General features: G+C 39.1%; 2 protein-coding genes across 6 annotated transcripts; both read left to right on the top strand.

Annotated features, from left to right (window-relative positions):
• Positions 1 to 347: 347 nt before the first annotated feature.
• Positions 348 to 7,009, top strand: LOC117306898 (kelch domain-containing protein 8A-like). 2 transcript variants are annotated; one of them, XM_033791462.1, is made up of 7 exons: positions 348 to 422; positions 1,460 to 1,900; positions 2,477 to 2,641; positions 3,086 to 3,292; positions 5,288 to 5,380; positions 6,373 to 6,662; positions 6,811 to 7,009. In XM_033791462.1, exons 2-6 carry the CDS (start codon positions 1,507 to 1,509, stop codon positions 6,615 to 6,617), a joined length of 1,104 nt encoding a protein of 367 aa, XP_033647353.1. In that variant the 5' UTR covers positions 348 to 422; positions 1,460 to 1,506; the 3' UTR covers positions 6,618 to 6,662; positions 6,811 to 7,009. The 2 variants fall into 2 exon arrangements, with proteins under 2 accessions (XP_033647353.1, XP_033647352.1); XM_033791461.1 differs by having other exon boundaries at positions 6,373 to 7,009.
• A 1,811-nt stretch (positions 7,010 to 8,820) lies between these two features.
• Positions 8,821 to 19,074, top strand: LOC117306899 (queuosine salvage protein-like). 4 transcript variants are annotated; one of them, XM_033791466.1, is made up of 10 exons: positions 8,821 to 9,419; positions 10,813 to 10,998; positions 11,725 to 11,819; positions 13,150 to 13,282; positions 14,843 to 14,992; positions 15,841 to 15,964; positions 16,161 to 16,275; positions 16,975 to 17,113; positions 18,423 to 18,458; positions 18,658 to 19,074. In XM_033791466.1, the coding sequence occupies exons 2-10, from the start codon at positions 10,855 to 10,857 to the stop codon at positions 18,784 to 18,786; spliced, it is 1,065 nt and encodes a 354-aa protein (XP_033647357.1). In that variant the 5' UTR covers positions 8,821 to 9,419; positions 10,813 to 10,854; the 3' UTR covers positions 18,787 to 19,074. The 4 variants fall into 4 exon arrangements, with proteins under 4 accessions (XP_033647357.1, XP_033647355.1, XP_033647356.1 ...); XM_033791464.1 differs by having other exon boundaries at positions 8,821 to 10,263; positions 18,423 to 18,749; XM_033791465.1 differs by having other exon boundaries at positions 8,821 to 9,547; positions 18,423 to 18,749.
• The last annotated feature ends 768 nt before the right edge of the window (positions 19,075 to 19,842 follow it).

Here is a 19,842-nt window from a genome sequence, read left to right on the forward strand (position 1 = left end):
TATGAGGGGTGGAGGGGGGTGCGTTGCTGGGTGTGGTCAGCTCCAGACGGTCCGTGGGGACAGGACCCCAATGAGATACCCTGATTATATGGCAAACTGTGAACTATTTTCGTATGATAGCGCGACCGCTTTTTTATCAACTTCCTGGATCCATGTTTATTTCTGGAAGGGGGGGGGGGGGGGCACGACCAGTTTTCTTCGCCGGGGACACTGATACTTTTTGTTTATACTCTTAAACTACAGAGGGCGCTATTCAAGAGCGCTTTCGGAATGTCTGATACCCAGGCCCGTTTGTTTACAGATAAATGACTAGTAATGTCGGTACCAGACTATAAGAAGAATCCCATGGCAGCGCCCAGTTTGTGGAAGTGTCGCGGAATGTATTGACTAAAAAAACTACACAACTACTACACAAATACAAGGTAAGGAGAGACTATTTTTGTATAATAATAACAATACACTGATAAGTTTTATGGTGTGGAATTATAATAAGAATTTCTGACAAAGTGTGTTACTTAAGTTATATTAATTTTTATAATAATATTATTTACTGTCGCAGTGTCGGTTTTTGTTTCTACCTCGTCGTTCATCCCAGTTGAGTTGGCTGTGTTGTATTTTGATAGAGTTTAGACTGTTGGATTGTGAACCTGAATGTGACTTAGGCTTAGCGTTATCACTGTTAGTTATGTCATCATCATCATCATCATCTTTATATACTGTGCAGAAACCTCCTCTGGAGTATACTCACACATACTCCAGAGGAGGTTTCTGCACAGTAGGAAGATGATGATAGTTGATACTCGCACTGTCGCACATTTTTTGTCAGTGATTAGGCCGGGTCTGTAACTGTAAGTGTAAGTGAATCCCTGCTGTATACTATCAGTTGTTCCTGTGCCAACTCAACTGTACTGGCTATCTGTGAGTGTGATGGGTGGCCCCACAAATTGGTTCAATCCATTCCGTATCATACAGACAGAGTGGATTGGACTAATTCATGGAGCTAGGCTTTGTCTTGTGATTGGGTGTGGCTGTGTTTGTATTTTTATTTAATTTACATGTAGCCCCCACCCCCCCTTTTGTTAAAAGGTCTCTTGAACTTTCAATTTGCCAAAAAGCCTAATCTAAAAAAGGGCACAGTAACTTGACACTGACAGTGACAGTGACACTGACAGTGACAGTGACACTGACAGTGACAGTGACACTGACATTCAGTTTGATTGATTTCGGGCCTTCACTTTTTCAGATTTCAGTTAGTGCTGCTGCAGTAACTTTGTTTGAATAAAGGTAATATTATTATAAAATGTTAGATTACAGTGTGAAGTTCATGTCTGCTTTCATTCAGTCAATGAGAATGCTGTTATGTATTCTTTTTAAAGTCAATTTATCTTCCTTCATTCAAAGTTTTAATTTGTAAATATAGTTTAATATAACTTATATTTTTATGTTGTTCCTGTTTCAGGGCGATCAATAATATTTAAAAAACTATTTTGGTGAGAAATAAAAAATATGGCAACGGCCCAACCTGGAGCTGAGTCTGGCTACAGATGGGAGACCATCACAAACCTCCTCAATAAACGTGTCTTCCTGTCCGCCATAGCAGTCGACGGTCAACTCTACATCGTTGGAGGGTCAGATTCACAAGGCAAAGGAACGGACGACTTCCACTGTTTCAACCCAAAGAACAAGAAATGGTCTCGTCTGTGTAACATCCCCACGGGGAGGGCGGGGACCAGCCTGGTTGCCGTGGGGACAACGATATTTGCAATCGGCGGCGTTGGGGTGGATGCTTTCCCCACAGATGCTGTGGAATCATTTGATGTGAGCAATAAGAAAGGACAGTGGAATAAAGACATTAAACCTCTAGCTGATCGGATACAGGGTCTCTCTGCAGTCGTGCACAGTAAGCACATTTTTAAATAGTGTTTTTTCTGTTTTGTTGTTGTTTTTTTTTCAACTGGGAATATCGCTGGCCTGATACTTCGACGAAGGCGATTGCCTCCATGCTCCCTGGTCATTGCCTTTTTTTCAAAGTCCACCAAGGGCAAGCGGCTCAACAAAATTATCCATGTTTAATTATGGGGCCCTTATTGCTGAACTGTGCCAGGTTTCCAAACTGTTTGTGTCATTGGGCAATGCCATGCAATCGTTGAATGGCCTTTTGACTGTGTTCTTTCTCAGTGCATTTGATAACTCCTTTGTGTGTCTCAGATTAATGCACCAGGATAATATATTGAAATCTGTGCTGGGCGGCACAGTGTATTTTTGCTCAAAGTGCTGGGCGTGCCCAGCCCCCACCAAACACCGCCCACCGTGGCTATAACACTGTCCCCAATCTCAACATTTCAAACAAGATCGTATTCAATAGTTGTTAGATGTACAGTAAACCTCAGTTGTTACTTCCCGACACCATGTAAAGCTTCAATAATACTTAAAAATGAGATTTGCAAATGCCTTGTTATTATTTTGTTTCCCCTAGATGGCAAGATCTTGGTAGCGGGAGGTATGAAGCCAGACTCCACACCTTGTGAGAGGTGTGCTGTTCTTGACGCAGAGAAAAACATCTGGCTGAGCTTACCTGATCTACCCACACCAAGATATGCAGCAGGAACGTTCCTTAAGGGCGACAAGTTGTACCTAGTAGGTGTGTGGTATATCTTTAAGTCTTTTTGAACCAACGAATATAATTCTGATTTAAGACAGTGGACACTACTGGTAGTTGTCAATGACCAGTCTTCACACTTGGTGTCTCTCAACAAATGCATAAAATAACTGTGAAAAATTAAGCCCAATTGGTCATCAAAGTTGCGAGATAATAATGAAAGAAAAAACACCCTTGTCACACGAAGTTGGGTGCGTTTAGATGGTTGATTTCGAGACCTCAAATTCTAAATCTGAGATCTTGAAATCAAATTCGTGGAAAATCACTTCTTTCTTGAAAACTTAAGCACTTCAGAGGGAGCCATTTTTCACAATGTTTTATACCATCAACCTCTCCCCATTACTCGTTACCAAGTAAGGTTTTATTCTAATAATTATTTTGAGTAATTACCAATAGTGTCCACTGCCTTTAACTTGTTATTTACAGGAGGGAGAATCGCCAAAATAGTCTGTCCAGCAGTGGAGGTATTGGACATCGTTGAGAGGAAGTGGACGTCACTTCAACCCATCCCAACCAAGCGGGTCTTTCCATGTGCAGTGGCTACTAATAGACATATCTACTGCATTGGTGGACTGAAAGAGAACCCCAAGGATGGGTTCTTCAAAGTCGTGGAGGAGTATGACATTGAGAAAGGTCAGTAGGTCAGAAATATGCCCTTATGTCTTAGAGATGGCAATTAGAAAACCTGACTCAACAACTTAATTCTTTTAAAGGCACTGGACACTATTGGTAATTACTCAAAATATTTGTTAGTATAAAAACTTTTTGGGTAATGAGCAATAGAGAGCTGTTGATAGTTGTGAGAAACGCCTCCCTCTGAAGTAATGTAGTTTTTGAGAAAGAAGTAATTTTTCACGAATTTGATTTCGAGACCTTGGAATTAGATTTTGAGGTCCTGAAATCAAACATCTGAAAGCACACAACTTTGTGTGACAAGGGTGTTTTTTCTTCCATTATTATCTTGCAAATTCGACGACCAACTGAGTTCAAATTTTCACAGGTTTGTTATTTTGTGCATATGTTGAGATACACCAAGTGAGAAGACTGGTCTTTGACAATTACCAAAGGTGTCCAGTGTCTTTAAAGGCACTGGACGCTATTGGAAATTGCTCAAAATAATGGTTAGCAAAAAAACTTACTTGCCATTTTAAGGCATCTGAAAGCACATAAACTTGTGCAACAAGGGTGCTTTTCTTTCAAAATTTTCTTGCAACTTTGATAAACCTATTGAGTCCAAATGTTCACAGACTCGTTACCTTATGCATGTTGGGATACACCAGAATACTGGCCCAATTTTATAGAGATGCTTTAAAAGCACAAAATTCTGCTTTAAGCAAAAAAGTCCATGCTTAGTAAAATCAGAATACTGGCCAAGACTCCACTCAATTGTTATGCTAAGTAAACAACAGCTAAATACCATTCACAAGCAATGTATATGGCATGCAATTTTGGCCAGTAACATGTGTGAAATAAGCAAGCTATTTTCGTGCTTATCCATTTTTTTCTTGCTTAAGCAGCTCAATGAAATTGAGCTTTTGGTCTTTGAAACTTACCAAAAGTTTCCAGTGCCTATAACCGACTACCAGTAAATATTAATATGCAACATACAATATTTTGGCTGGTAGCCTAATTTTGCTAAGCAAAATTTTCTGCGCTAATCAGCTTGCTCTATAAAACCCTCCTCTTCCTGATAAAATTATCTGACCTCTTATATACCCCTTTACTCCATGTGAAGAACCTGAAGTAATTACAGTTAAGTGCCTTGTTCAAAGGCACAAGTGGATTCAAACCCACACTCTGATAATTTTGCCACTAAAAAGTGAGTCTGGTACAGTAACACATGTATAACTTTTGAATGTCTCTGAATATTTCTTCACACTGATTTACTCGCCCACTCTGTGGAACAAACTTTCTGTTTACTTGAGGGCCATTGAGGTATTATTTCATTGAATATGTTATAAGGTAGTACTTATGATCTTATGTTCATTTCATTTTCTGAATAAATATTTAGATTAAAAAAAGCTGTTAAAACTTGTATGGTGTTTATGCAATTTTATATGAATAATGTGCATTTTAGTTTTTTTTCTCCTTCATTGTGTGCTTTTACTTAATGGTATATAATTAACTTGCTATTGATTTAAAGGGAAGGTACACATTTGGTAATTACTCAAAACAAATATTAACTTAAAAACTGACTTGGGTAACGAGCATTGGGGAGCTGTTGGTAGTATAAAACATTGTGGGAAACGACTCCCTCTGAAGTAACGTAGTTTTTGAGAGAGGTAATTTCACACTAAAATAATAAAAGACTTCTAGCTAGAAGTCTTTTATTCCTATCTGAAAGCACACAAATTTGTCCAACAAGGGTGTTTTTTTCTGTCATCATTTTCTCGCAACTCCGATGACCAATTTAGCTCAAATTTTCACAGGTTTGTTATTTTATGCTTATGATGGGATACACCAAGCGAGGACACTGGTCTTTGACAATTACCAAACGTGTACCTTCCCTTTAATGGTTTACTGTATATTTCGTTGTGATTCCCTGCACAGCTTTTAAAGAGTTTAACTCTTTATGACAAAGTATGAAGATTAAATTATTAGTATTATTAATGCATTCATATTTTTTAGATGAATGGACTGAAATTGAGTCAATGCAGTATGAGCGAGGTGACTTCAATGCAGCTGTTATTGGTGGCAAGCTGGTCGTACTAGGCGGCATGGGTGAGTGATTGTGCCCCCCCACCCTCAATTTTTCCCCACAACTTAAATAATGGTTCATGAAATAACGATAAATACTTTCTGGATTAAAGGCACTGGATACTATTGGTAATTACTCAAAATAATAATAATAAACAAAACTTATTTGGTAACGAGCAGTCGGAGCTGTTAATAATATTTAAAAATGTGAAAAACAGCTCCCTAACAAAGTTTTTTAGAAAGTGGTAATTTCTCACTTAAATATTAAAAGACTGAAGCCCTTTTTAGGCATCTGAAAGCACACAAATTTGTGCTGCAATGGTGTTTTTCTTTGATTATTCTCCTGCAACTTCGATGAACAATTGAGTCAAAATTTTCACAGATTTGTTATTTTACGCATATGTTGGGATACACCAAGTGAGAATACTGGTTTTTGACAATAACCAAAGGTGTCCAGGGGGTCGACTTGTCCTAACTCAGTACTATTAAAAACTTCAGGCAAGTGCTATTACAATGTAGTTAAGATAAGTAAGAGATACGACTAGTCTTAAAGGCAGTGGACACTATTGGTAATTACTTAAAATAATTATTAGCATAAAACCTCTCTTGGTAACGAGTAATGGGGAGAGGTTGATGGTATAAAACATTGTGAGAAACGGCTCCCTCTGAAGTGCCATAGTTTTTGAGAAAGAAGTAATTTTCCACGAATTTGATTTCGAGACCTCAGATTTAGAACTTGAAGTCTCGAAATCAACCATCTAAACGCAGACAACTTCGTGTGACAAGGGTGTTTTTTCTTTCATTGCTATCTCGCAACTTCGATGACCGATTGAGCTCAAGTTTTCACAGGTTAGTTATTTTATGCATATGTTGAGATACACCGACTGTGAAGACTCATCTTTGACAATTACCAATAGTGTCCACTGCCTTTAACTCTTTGTGAAATCCACCCCAATGCTTTTAAGCTCTGAAGCCATGACGCAGTCTCACAATCCTTTACTTTCATCTCCATTCAGGACACTCAAAGGAACCTCATCGGATCGGAGAGGTTTTAGACCCAGAGACCAAGACCTGGACCTCTCTTCCCCCAAGCCCAACCTCAAGAAGCTCCTCAACAAGCGCCGTTCTGGACGGGAAGCTCTACATCATGGGTGGTATGACCCCGAACGGTCTGACGTTAGCCGCAGACGTCCTTAGTGTGAAAGACCAAGGTGCAAGTAAAACGCCGAACACTAAGAGAAACGCTGGCAAGAAGCGCTGATGACAGAGTCGGTCTGAACAAATAATGCAATCAATTGGATTATGATATAAATAAGTAGTGCGCATTTTGAGATTTTATGCGGTGATGTTTTTTAACAACATCGATGTGGTGGACTGGGACGTCAAGTATTCTGTCATGTGTTTCACTACAGTAGGCTGTGTAAGTCTCATGCATACTTTGACATAGAAGTGTGCATAAGTTCAAAACATGTGCTGGTGGAAGCTGAGGTTGAAGTGATTGAAGGTATAACTGAAACAGTTAGGGAGACAGTAACAAGCTTTCTGATAATTATTTTGGTGCCTTGTTCTACCAACTGGGCTGTCTAGCCCTAATGTTGGTGGTCTTCCTGTTCTGTCAATATCTTTGATGGGGGTGCCAGTTTGTTTGTTTGTTTGTTTGTTTGAATGATCATCCCATCCGCAAGGGAACTCGGCAAACTCCCCCTATAAACACCAAGCTGGCAACAGCCAATCTCTATCATACAAACATTGGTTTGAAACGTCTATGATTAAGAATTACAAAAATCAAGAAGTTATGATTCATTAACTAGACGACCATATTTATTCTAGTCAGTCAGAAGCCATACAACCATTATCTGCCAAAATTACCGTGCGGAGTATACAGACCCATTTATTGTTGACAATATTGATGTCTTGTTTCAATTTTCGCACTGAAAGTGTGTCAAATACAACAGCAATTGACACCATTTAAACACAAAGTTAAAACTCACAGTCACCCAAACTAAATCTAGTAGAGTATGAGTGCACCAAACATTTAAATTTGACCTTAATCATGATACAGTGGGCCACTGCTAGAGTGGCCACAAAAAGTTGAAAAGAAAAAGAGAGGAGAAAAAAAAAAAACAAGGTACAAAGTACCATCAGATTTTTGTGTACATGTACATTGCAAATCAGGGATTATTTTTTTGTAAAGGCAATTTTCTTTTTTCCTGATGCAACCTTTGTGTGCGGGCGGGCACAAGGAAATTTTTTCAAAGATTATTTGAAGATAGGCGTCTGTGTACTATGATGATATGTACTGTGATTCATATGTTTACAAGCCCAGCTACATTTGTATTTATTTACCCGATCCCAATATGGAATATGACGGTTCAGAACATAACACTATAATTTGTAGTACGTTTGCAGCAATTGCGCTGCTGAAAAAAGGAACACTTTGGTGGCTTAGGAGTAAAGTGTCTTGCCAGTGTCCTACGATCCCCCAAGAAGCGTGTTGTGGACGGGCAGTCTTGTGCACACCGAATTCACATACCTCGAACTAACCCACAGCAATTGCCGTGGTGCCCTGTGCGTTTGCTGTTGTGCCTTTTGCAATGTTTTAACTTTTTTTTTCATATTGAAGTCAGTTGTTAATCTCGGCCCGGCACATGTAGGCTATCTTGAGCAAGACTTGATTATAATTGCCCCTTATGTCCTGAATTATGGAAACTGCCGAGTAAACATGTAACAAATTAGAAGTATCGTAGAAGAAAAATTTACATACAAATTTATGTGTGTGGTTTGTTTCCTCTTATTGGGGATTGCCTTGAATGAGCACCGGACAAATGCTTCCTGTGACATAATAATAATAATATCAAAGTCTTACATAGAGCAGGTATCTACCAATAAGGTACTCAAGGCGCTGAGTGTATACAAACTTTCAGAAAGATAGGTTGTTGAAGTGATGAATAATCAGCATCTTTGGTGCTACGGCGCATTTAGCAGCCACAGCCAGGAACACCGGGGCGAACCCCTTCTCTTTTCGATAAGTGCACTGGGTTCTTTTACATGCGTTACACAACACATGGGACCAAAGGTTTTACGTCACATCCGAAGGACGATGTAGTGGTCAAGTGTCTTGCTTAGGTGTCACTGCTGACATAGTCTTCAGATTGTCACAGATATTGTATTTGGTTGAAAATGCAAATAAACTCGTACTTATTTCACTTTACACTTCTTCGTTTTTTCTCTCCAGAGTTGATTTTGTTCATCCATGGGCAAATATAGCGCTGTTAAAGTGTGAACATATTTCAGAGGTAAAGGTGGCCGTTAGTTGGTTCACCATGGATTTGCATTGTCACTTCATTCATTTTCATTCTGTATGGTACTTGGTATCCCAACATCCATGAAGTAAGCAGCATGTGAAAATGAACTGGGCTTGAAGTTGCAAGAAAATGATGGAAGAAAAACACCCCCTTTCGTACTAGGGGAAAGGCTTTGAAATATATTATTTTTGGGGCCGGGTAATTATTGTTTATATAAATCTATTACAAGATGTGGCTCTTGGTTTCCACTTTGGAGGAGCCTTGATAAATTTATAGCTTTAAGTTGCTCCTTATTTTGCTTTGGAATTATGCAGAAATTAAAACCGGCAGCAAGAAGTCGAAAAAGTTCATTTTTTTCTGAGGTCGCTTGCAAAAATTCCAAACGGCTGACCTGACGAAAATTGATAGAATTCGGAAGTTTAGTTGTCTGAAAATAAGTCTGGTTGTTTTTCAAGAGGCTCACAGGTTTACACGATTTGTTGAGTATTTTTGAATTATCGTAAATCGGGAGTTTATTTCCTGTTTATTTATGTAGTGCCCACGTGGCGGCACCGTTAAACCGTTATGGCGCCCTCAATAGTCCATGTTGTGATTAGCCGGTGTTGGGAGATTGCACGGTATTGCACGTGTTTTAACTTTTATGACAGTGTGACAAATCATGACTGAACCCATCTGTTACAAAAACACTTAAAAGTACCCGAGTATTCAACTAGATGTACATACAATTAGGATTGTTAATGGTACAACCACCACTTCGGGTGAGTATTAATTGGAAAGCCTGAGTAAAATCGTAACTACATTGCAGCTAGGTTTTTACTTTTTTAGCATGTTGAGCCGTTACGTTTTCAACCAGCACACGGGAGGTCTAGTATTTTTAGTAATAATAGTATGTCCTATTCTCTGATTCTACCTCATCCATATTTTATTTTTAACATGTTTATTAACAAAACAACACAACACATAGTATAGTATAATATTAATATTATGATAACGTTTTTTTACGAATTGTTTCAGTCGATCATCGATTCGATTGCAATGTGATTGTCGTTTTCATTTTTAATTTACATAAATAAACATACAAAAATACAAAATTACAAGACCTTGTCTTGTTATAAATGTTATGTATTGTTCTATATAGACACAACAGAACTGAGTGAATGCCCAACAATGCATTGTCAAACCGCTGTTGGCCAAATCTGTTGGTAATGTTTGTTGCAATTAAGATTCGAGTCGCCATGCAAATGGCTTAGATTTTAAAATAGTAATGTTATTGATAAGACTTATCAAAAGTGTATGCGTATCTCACTAAGTTTTCTTGGCCTGTTGAATGTTGTTGGTGGAGTAAACTGGTAGTGTTGAAATGAATGTGATTTTTTGTTGGTGGTTATGTTCGATGAAATTCGTTGCTTGCACAGCAAGTGAAGAATTATGATTGCAAGTGCAGGATTCTGTGGTAAGCAGAGCCGTGACATGAAATTGAGCGCCAGTGTTTCGTTCGAGACCCAATCTTGACACTTGTGATATTTAAAAAACAATTTTTTTTTTCTTTCTTCACAAGACTCTGGAAAGTACTGAGTATACAGTGCGTACATCGGTGTATGGGTAAAAACCAAAATTATTATTCTTTATCCCCGATGCAAATTTAACATCTATAATATCTTTGTACCCGCTGCCAAAACATAGGATTCGAACTGCCTGCTGCTGGGCAGTCTCGGGGAAGTCTAGTTGGTAAGACACTGATCTAGGATTGCAAGGGTCGTTTGTTCGAGTCCCACCCGAGATATGCGTATGATATTTCTTTCACAGGACTCAGGAAAGTACTGAGTTTACAGTGCTAACACACATCGTTGTATGGGTCAAAACCAAAAGTAATAAAATACATGTTGTAGTTTGTAGTAAGTATGTTGATGGTGCCTGTATATAGCCAGTTTGCCTTGTGTCCAGTGCAGCCTGGCTCCTTTGCCTTCTAGTCCACTACATCTCCTCAGTGTGTGAATAAATCCAACATTTAAGCAGTCGCAAAAATCAAGTTGCTTTTCATTTGTTGTCTGTAATAACATTGTCCGCAAATAATCTTTTTTGGATTTGGACTATTTTCCAACACGACAAATGGTGGGTAGCCTTTCAATTTGTGTTTCCTTGTGTGTATAGAACTAACTTTTTGCTGAAGGCCAGGACGCTCACCGTTCCACCATGCCGTCATCTGATTCTCTGCCACTGCCACTGCCACTGCCACTGACCGAGACCCCTTTACCAAGGGAGTCGGGGAAACTGATCGCATCTAAGAGCCAAGATGTTACGATTCATCAGGATGGAGTGACTACAGTTGCTAACATGGTGAGTAAGACATCCAATCAGGGGTTGTCTTAAAAACACTGGACATTATTGGTAATTGTTAAAGACCAGTGTTCTCACTTGGTGTATCTCAACATATGCATAAAATAACAAACCTGTGAAAATTTGAACTCAATTGGTCATCGAAGTTGCGAGATAATAATGAAAGAAAAAACACCCTGCCACACCAGGCTGTGTGCTTTCAGATGATTGATTTTGAGACCTCAAAATCTAATTCTGAGTTCTCAAAATCATATTCGTGGAAAACTACGTCTTTCTCGGAAACTACGTCACTTCAGAGGGAGCCGTGTCTCACAATGTTTTATACTTTCAACCTCTCCCTATTATTCGTTACCAATTGAGGTTTTATGCTGATAATTATTGTGAGTAATTACCAATAGTGTATTCGGCTTGGGCTCCGACTCTGGCTCCGACTCTGGCTCCGACTCTGGCTCCGGGCTCCATCTGCTGATGTTCCAACCACTGCGTGCAAAATACACGCTGCTCCAAAAACGTAATGGGTCTGAAAGCCAAGCTGCATTTCCAGCGTCTCTCCATCTTCGCTTCTGTTTTTCTCCTCTCCTTTTTTTTAATTTCTTGGTTGCCATTGAGATAGTCTCGTGGTCCACTTGTTGCTTTTTTAGAGTACCCTAAATAAAAACTAGTAAATTTTATTTCATTATATTGACTATCCTAACATGCTTTTTTTGTCTCTCTCTTTTTTAACAGGTTTTAGAGAGTTTGAAGAAGAATGAGTACAGTATTAAGATGTGGAAACAACATGACCTGCATCCAAAGCAGATGACCAAAGAGACTGTCGATTGGTAAGTGGAATTCAAATGTCAATAGCTTGAAATAGATTGCAGACAGACAAAAAGGGCAACTACTAAGCTTTATTTCTATAAGATACTCTCCTGCCCAAGTGTCCCATGCCACAAAGTTTCACTTGAGATTGCTATGAAGACCAAGTCCAAAGTTCACAACAAGGTTCGAAATAAGCGGTCGCTCGGTCACCAAATGGAAGTGAAAATAGCGCCGGGCGAGTCAAAATCCTTCTTTTACTAGCCCGCTTGGCCAGTCTTATAACTGTTTCCTTAATTTTCACAATAAATTAGGGTAAAGTTCTGGTTGACCGGCGATTGGAAAAAAAGTTGTAGAGTGTCATGGCCGAGTGTTTAAGAGCATCGCATTCAAGTTCTGGTGCTAAGTCACCAGAGTGTGGGTTCGAATCCCGGTCGTGACACTTGTGTCCTTGAGCAAGATACTTTACTATAATTGCTTCTCTTCACCCAGGGGTATAAATGGGTACCTGCGAGGGTAGAGGTTGATATAGTGAATGAAAAATCTGTCGGAGCGCTACGGCAGCTCGGGGCTATATACTCCCTATTGAGAGCTGAGAAAGATTAAAGGAATGTTATTGGCCCAATGACCAGGGTACTAATGTAAAGCGCATTGATACGGTTATTGTAAAATGCGCTATATAAGAATTTGTTATTATTTTTCCCCTTCACAAGTTATGGGGTTTCCATACTATACCAACGGAAGAAACACACAAACCAATGCTAGCCCAAAAGGTAAGGGCCGGTTAATTTGTGGTAGTCTGACCGAGGTTCCAGTATCAGCGATACAAATGTCCCAGTAAAAACCAATGTAACCAATGCTTGCCTATAAGGTATGGTACACTGTAGAAGTCTTTGGTACCTGGGGTCGATTTCACAAAACTCTTCCTAACTTAGGACTAGTCCTAGGCAATGCTAAGAGATAGGACTAGTCCTAAGTTAGGATGAGTTACTTAAGACCAGTCCTATCTCTTAGCATTGCCTAGGACTAGTCCTAAGTTAGGAAGTGTTTGTGAAATTGCCAGCTTGGAAGGTATTGTATTTTGCAGCAGACTGTTGTCCCCGTGTCAGCTGTCCTCACAAAAGAAACCCAATGCTAGCCTGGAAGGTATGGTCACATTGTTGCAGTCTGTCGTGTAACTACTGTTTAAAACAAAATTCAATTGAATTTTTCTCAGAAATGTTTTTGAAAGGGAAAATAAATTGAGGAGTTTTTATTTTGTTGTCGAAGCAACCGTCAAACCTAAGACTCTGCTTACTCAAAAGCATGTTGAACTTAATTGATAGATTTGTATTTTATTATTTTGTCGTTCAGGATCTTTGTAGTAGACACATTGAATTTTTCCTTCTGGAGTGAGACAAATGATAAGAGATTCTTAGTGGATTACCAGGGGGAAAAGCACAGCGGCTACTGGGCCTTGTGCGCTGCTATCAATAGAGCCCTTGATGTAAGTATTTGTTTAATACTGGGCCCAATTTCATAGAGCTGCTTAAGCACAAAACTTTGCTTAAGCAAAAAATTCATTGCTTAGTAAAATCAGATTACCGGCCAAGATACCACTCAATTGTTATGCTTAGTAAACACCAGCTAAGTACTAATCATAAGCAATGTATATGGCATGAAATTTTGGCCAGTAACTTAAAATAAGCGAGCTATTTTCGTGCTTAAGCAAATTTTTTGCTTAAGCAGCTCTATGAAATTGGCCCCAGGTCTCAATGATCTAACATTTTCTTTAGGACTCTTATGTCCAACAGCCACAATCGTGGGCACATGTTTTCATTAGGCCTGTGGCCGATCCACTCTGCGCACCCTCCCAAATATGGTAACGCGCAAAAGAGTCGGAGAGCAACTTTTCCCTTCTCATTCATCTTTCATCTTGTGATATTATGAACTGTATTCAGTTTAGGGTGACCATACAAAAATATGATTTACTTGAAATGGAATCGCGCCAAAATACGTCCCAAACGTCCTACAAGCGTTCGTGTACACAAAGTAATCACATCCCTGCCAGGGGTTAGTGATGAGAGGTATTAATAATAACAAATAACCGTATTTATAACGCGCCTTTTGCCAAAGGATACAAAGCGCCAGGTATTATTACTGCAAGGAGTGGGGCGAATTTTGAGATATAAGAGTAAGACCTAATCCTTAAGCACCATGTAATGGTTTACAAGGTGCTGTGGCGCAATATGCTGCCAATCCAGCCAGGAACACCAGAGTGAACCCCTTCTCTTTTCGATAAGTGCACTGGGTTCTTTTACATGCGTTTACACAACACATGGGACCAACAGCTTTACGTCCCATCCGAAAGACGAAGCAATGGTTATGTGTCTTGCTTAAGTGTCACGGCTGGGGATTCGAACCCACACTCTGCTGATCAGAAACACCAGAGTTTGAATTCGGTGCTCTTAACCGCTCGGCCACGATACTTATTGAAAGGGTGGGCAGCCTATGGTAGCGAGGCTGGAAGGTCTACCTGTATTGAGGACTGATTTCAATCTTGGTCTTGAATGCCTTGGTCTAGCTCTTGGATTTTCATGTCTACACTACAATGCTGCCTAACACAGTGCGCTTAACACAGTTATTCTCTTTGTAGGTCTTGATTGATTTTAAGTTTTTTTTTATAAAGTACATATTACTAGTCATGTGTCATGGCCGACTTGTTTCAAGCATCGAATTGAAGTTCTGCTGGTTATTAAAGTCATTGGAGTGTGGGTTTGAATCTCGGTCATGACATTTGTTTCCTTTAAAATCAAGATACTTTACTATTATTGCTTCTCTTCACCCGGGGTATAAATGGGTACCTATGGGTAGAGGTTGATATTGTGTATGAAAAAGCCTTTGGAGTGCTACGGTTGCCTAGGTTGTATACTCCCCAGGGTGCTGAGAAAGATTAAAGGTGGCCCAATGACCAGGGCACTAAAGCAAAGCGCATTGAGACTGTTATTGTGAAATTTGTTATGTAAGAACCAGATATTATTATTATAGTATCTTGTCCATCAAACAGGAAGACATCCCGATCACTTCCGCCTCTTACTTCTCCTGTATGACCATGAAGCAACTACGCCACATCTTCCGCTCATCAACAGACACCGATATCCCACTGTTAGAGAAGAGATTAAAGCATCTTCATGAGGCAGGCAAAGTACTACTGGAGGTAGGTCACGCAAACTTGAAGAAAGTCAACCACAGTCCTTTTAACATCATTGAAGCTTCCCCTTGGTTAATGTTGATGTGAACACATATCCTTTTTGTTTGTTCAAAGCAAATTATTAAAAAAGTCACTTAATATTTGAAATAAAAACAATCGCATCCCCTTAAGGCTGCCGCTTTCCAGTTTGTAAACGTGGGTGTGATCTCTGGCTAGGCGGCAGTTAAAGGTTGCCTGGCTTCTGACTTCCCCCTCCCCTCTCCGAGCAAAGATATTAACAGAATAGGGAGACTGCCAACATAGCTGAGTTGGTAGAGCAACAGCCCGGGGGTTGTTGGTTCAAGTCCCACTCAAGTAAAGTTTGTCTTTGTTCAACCCCAAGCTTAAAAAAACAACTATTACTTTTGGTGCACTCTCCTGCAAACTGGCTCGTTAAAAAAAAAAAAAAAGCCACAGTCTCCTGTGGAGACACTGTGTGGACTTAGTCCACAGTACACAAGCCATATGGACCCAAACTGGAATAAATTTCCAAATCACATCATAAGCACAACATCCTTCAACACATTCAAGACTCTTCTGAAAGCCCACTTGTTTCAAGAGGACTACCATATTATACTTATTTATTTCTTCTGTGCCTCATCACCTTTTATCAAACCTTTGATTTTTTTGGACTTTATAAATTATTTATGATTTATTTATTTAGTTATTTATGATTGATTGCTTGATTAAAGAAACTTATGTACTCAATTCTGGCATAGAAATTAAAGTTCTTTGTGGCATTCTGTGTGGTACCTGTGTATAGTAGTGAAGGTTGAAATTTTCAAGGAATCTCTTACACTTTTTTCTTCCCACAGAAATTTGAGGGTTCTTTCGCCAACTGCATCTCCCAATGTGGTCAGAGTGCATCAAAGTTACTGCAGCTAGTCACAGAAAACTTCCCCTCGTACCGAGATGTGGCTACCATTGACGGGGCCCCAGGTAAGAGTTTAAGTCTCTGTTCACGGACAATATGTCTTCTGCATTCACGTACAAACATGCTTCTTTCCTTCGCTTCTTTTGTCATTCTTATTGAAAGAATTCTTTGAAATGTACCCAACCAGTTCCCCTTAGTAGTTTACTTGATACACAAATAACGAGGTACATAAAAAAACCTGTATTTGTTGTCTCTTGACAGTGTCGCTATACAAGAGAGCGCAGATACTCATTGCTGATATATGGGCATGCTTTGAAGGTCAGGGGTTCGGAAACTTCACCGATATCAAGGTTTTGACCATGTTTGCAGATTACAGGTAAGAAATAGTATATACAAAGCAGAAAAGAAAACAGGATTTAACTTCATTTGGAGTGACATCCCCGAGTGGCTTATGTGGTGTTTAGGCTTTAACCACTGAGACACTTAGACATGTTTGATTGGACTGGTTCATGATGATACGTTTATTATTGTTATTGGTCAGACATCTTGGATTGCAACTAATAGACTTAACAACTACAGTCAATAGAGGGCGGTACAAACATGATTGCAGCCAGACGAGGCGAGAAGATCACAAAGCGAAACATTTCTCACTTCAAAAGGATCCCATCCTCGTCGCCAAAATGTGGTGTTTAGGCTTTAACCACTGAGACACTTGGACATGTTTGATTGGACTGGTTCATGATGATACGTTTATTATTGTTATTGGTCAGACATCTTGGATTGCAACTAATAGACTTAACAACTACAGTCAATAGAGGGCGGTACAACAACTCTACAGCTTAGTGCATCGGACATTGTTCTGAAGTTTCCCTTTATGTTTAAACTCATTTTCATGTATGGTAATGTGGGTCTTTTTCGAAACACTGGTTCGGGCTTTGCTTGGGCGTGGGCTCTGTCGGCCTATTCAAAGCCCCATAAGAGAGGCACTGAAATAACTTTAACTGTGTACATGTAACTATTTTTTACAAAGTGCCTCAGAATGCCTCACTTTCACTGTTTTCTTTTTCTTTTACAGAGTGCCTCAGGTGTTAAATTACTTCGGAGTGTTGAAGTATTCTGCTAATCTTCGAGAGATTCTCGAGTCGGGTCGTCTCTTCACTCCGGGTGAAAGGTTAGAGGTCGAGATCAGAGGTTGCTCTATCTGGTCTGTTGAGGTAAGAGTTTCAACAATAATAATAATAATATGAAGCATTTTATATAGCGCTCTACGGAGAACAGAGCGCTTTACATGAGACTATAACAACAAAAGAAAAACAAACAAACTAGGATGGGTGGGGAAAAAGAAATGTCTTGAGGAGGCTTTTAGAAAGAGTCTGCTGTGGTCGAAAAAATTAGGACATTAAGTTTGCATTTGTTTACCATTGGTCATTATGGTCGTGACACTTGTGTCCCTGAGCAAGATACTTTTACTATAACTGCTTCTCTTCACCCAGGGGTATAAATGTGTACCTGCGAGGGTAGAGGTTGATATTGTGTATGAAAAAGCCACAAGCGCCTCACAGGCAGCTCAGGGGTGTATACTCCCCAGGGAGCTGAGAAACATTACAGGGATGTTATTGGCCCTATGACCAGGGCACTTATGTAAAGAGCATTGATACGGTTATTGTGATTTGCGCTTTATAAGAAATTGTTATCATTATTATTATGTTTGCTAAGCATTTTGCAATGCCTACTTCTATTTTCTCATTTTGTTTATGGTTGTAACCCTCTAATGTTTGCACTGAATATGCTGTGCTTTTTGTGGCATGTTGTGGCCGGATGGTTTAAGGGTCATGTCTCAAGGCAACCTAATAGAAGAAAAGCATTCACATTTAAATATTCACATATTGGTTAAAACTGTACATTGTAACTTTCTGTTTGTAGCTTTGTCCACATGTGCGACACTGGATGCATGCAGTTTGATTGTATTAAAAATTGGATCCACTGTATTCCATTTTGTGTTTGTTTGTGAACAATATTTCACAGTAATTTATCAATTTTTTCCAGCACTGATTTTGTGTGTGTGTAGTCACCGAGTGTTTTGGGGTGTTTGTTGGTTTGTTTGTTGGGGTGTTTGTTTGTTTGTTTGTTTGTTTGTTTACTATGGAAATGTACAACCCAAGATACAGGTAACATGTAATTTCCATCAGATTATAAACAAAACACAGCACATAACATAGGCCTACATTTCATAAATAGCTGTTCTTTCTAATTTTCTCTAAACTTCCATCTATTTCGGAAAAACAGTACAAATTAGTATTTAGTAGCTATAAAAAGTCTGCAAATATACCTATACAAATGTAGTTTTTAGCTCTGTACTTTTTTTGCTTGTTTTAATTTTGTATTAGTATTATGCCTGATTGTAGTGAGCCTAAGTTTAATTAATTTTGTGCATGCTTCAATTAAAATTGGGTTTTAACTTCACTTTTCAGGTTTTTTTTTTGACCATTTAAAAAGTAAAACTTTATTTCTTCCTCATCGCAGTTAATCCATGAAGAATTGCAGAGACTGATGGACGAGGAGGGCGCCCTCTCTGACCTGTCTCTGAATAGTATAATCATTGACTTCTACCTATGGGACTACTCTAAAGATCACTGGCAGGAAATGAAGCATCTACCCATCCATAGAATCAGAAGCACATTCTATTGAGACTCGACCAGGGACTCCAGTTGGACTCGAACCTTTCTACGGGCCTAAACAGCAGACACTGATGGACGAGGAGGGCGCCCTCTCTGACCTGTCTCTGAATAGTATAATCATTGACTTCTACCTATGGGACTACTCTAAAGATCACTGGCAGGAAATGAAGCATCTACCTATCCATAGAATCAGAAGCACATTCTATTGAGACTCGACCAGGGACTCTAGTAGGAATCAAATGTTTTCCAAGAACAAATCTGAACAGCATCTTCATCTTTGATGAAAATCAGGAAGTTTTTTCTACATCTTTCATAAGCAAGATTCAGATTGAAAAATCTTAAAAATCTATGGGAAAGAGTTGAAGGGGCACCAAGGCCTTGACCATTGCTATGAGGTGCACTCCACCCATCAGGAGAACATTCTATTGAAACTTTTAAAGACACTGGACACTATTGGTAGTTGTCAAAGAACAGTCTTCCCACTTGGTAAATCTCACATATGCATAAAATTACAAACCTGTATAAATTTGAGCTAAACTGGTCGTCGAACTTGCGAGGTAATAATGAAAGAAAAAACACCCTTGTCACACAAAGTTGTGTGCTTTCAGATGCTTGAGTTCAAGACCTCAAATTCTAATTCTGAGGTCTCAAAATGAAATTAGTTGAAAGTTACTTCTTTCTCGAAAACTGCGTCTTTTCAGAGGGAGCCGTTTCTTACAATGTTTTATACTCTCAACCTCTCCCAATTACTCGTTACCAAATAAGGTTTTATGCCATGTATGATTTTTTAGTAATTACCAATAGTGTCCACTACTTTTAAAGGATTTAGTCAAAAGCATTATATTATATAACTTGGTTTGCGGTAACACTATGTATACATACTTGCCAGGTACATGTTCTTTTGGCAAACACACACACGGTGTTACCGCAAACCAAATTGTTACCTCCCCATGCAATACCTCAAATCCGATTATCAATTTTATTTTTACTTATAGGCCTATGTATTAAATATTATTATTTATTTATTGTTAATAGTTTAAGGTTAAACAAAGAAGGATTGACTCGTCAATATTTTGTGTGTTCTTTTCTCAGTTTATAACTCTGTCATTCGCCAATAGCTTCTGAACGCATGCTAGAATGTAATAAGCAAATTGCGTGTTAGATTTGAATAATTGTCTGGTGCAATGACATGCTTGATCACAATTTACCTTTTAATAAACAACTTAAGGGTGTCTTGGCCGAGTGGGTAAGAGCACTAAACTCAA

This window comes from Asterias rubens, chromosome 2 (genome assembly GCF_902459465.1).
Source record: "Asterias rubens chromosome 2, eAstRub1.3, whole genome shotgun sequence".
Lineage (NCBI taxonomy): Eukaryota > Metazoa > Echinodermata > Asteroidea > Forcipulatida > Asteriidae > Asterias > Asterias rubens.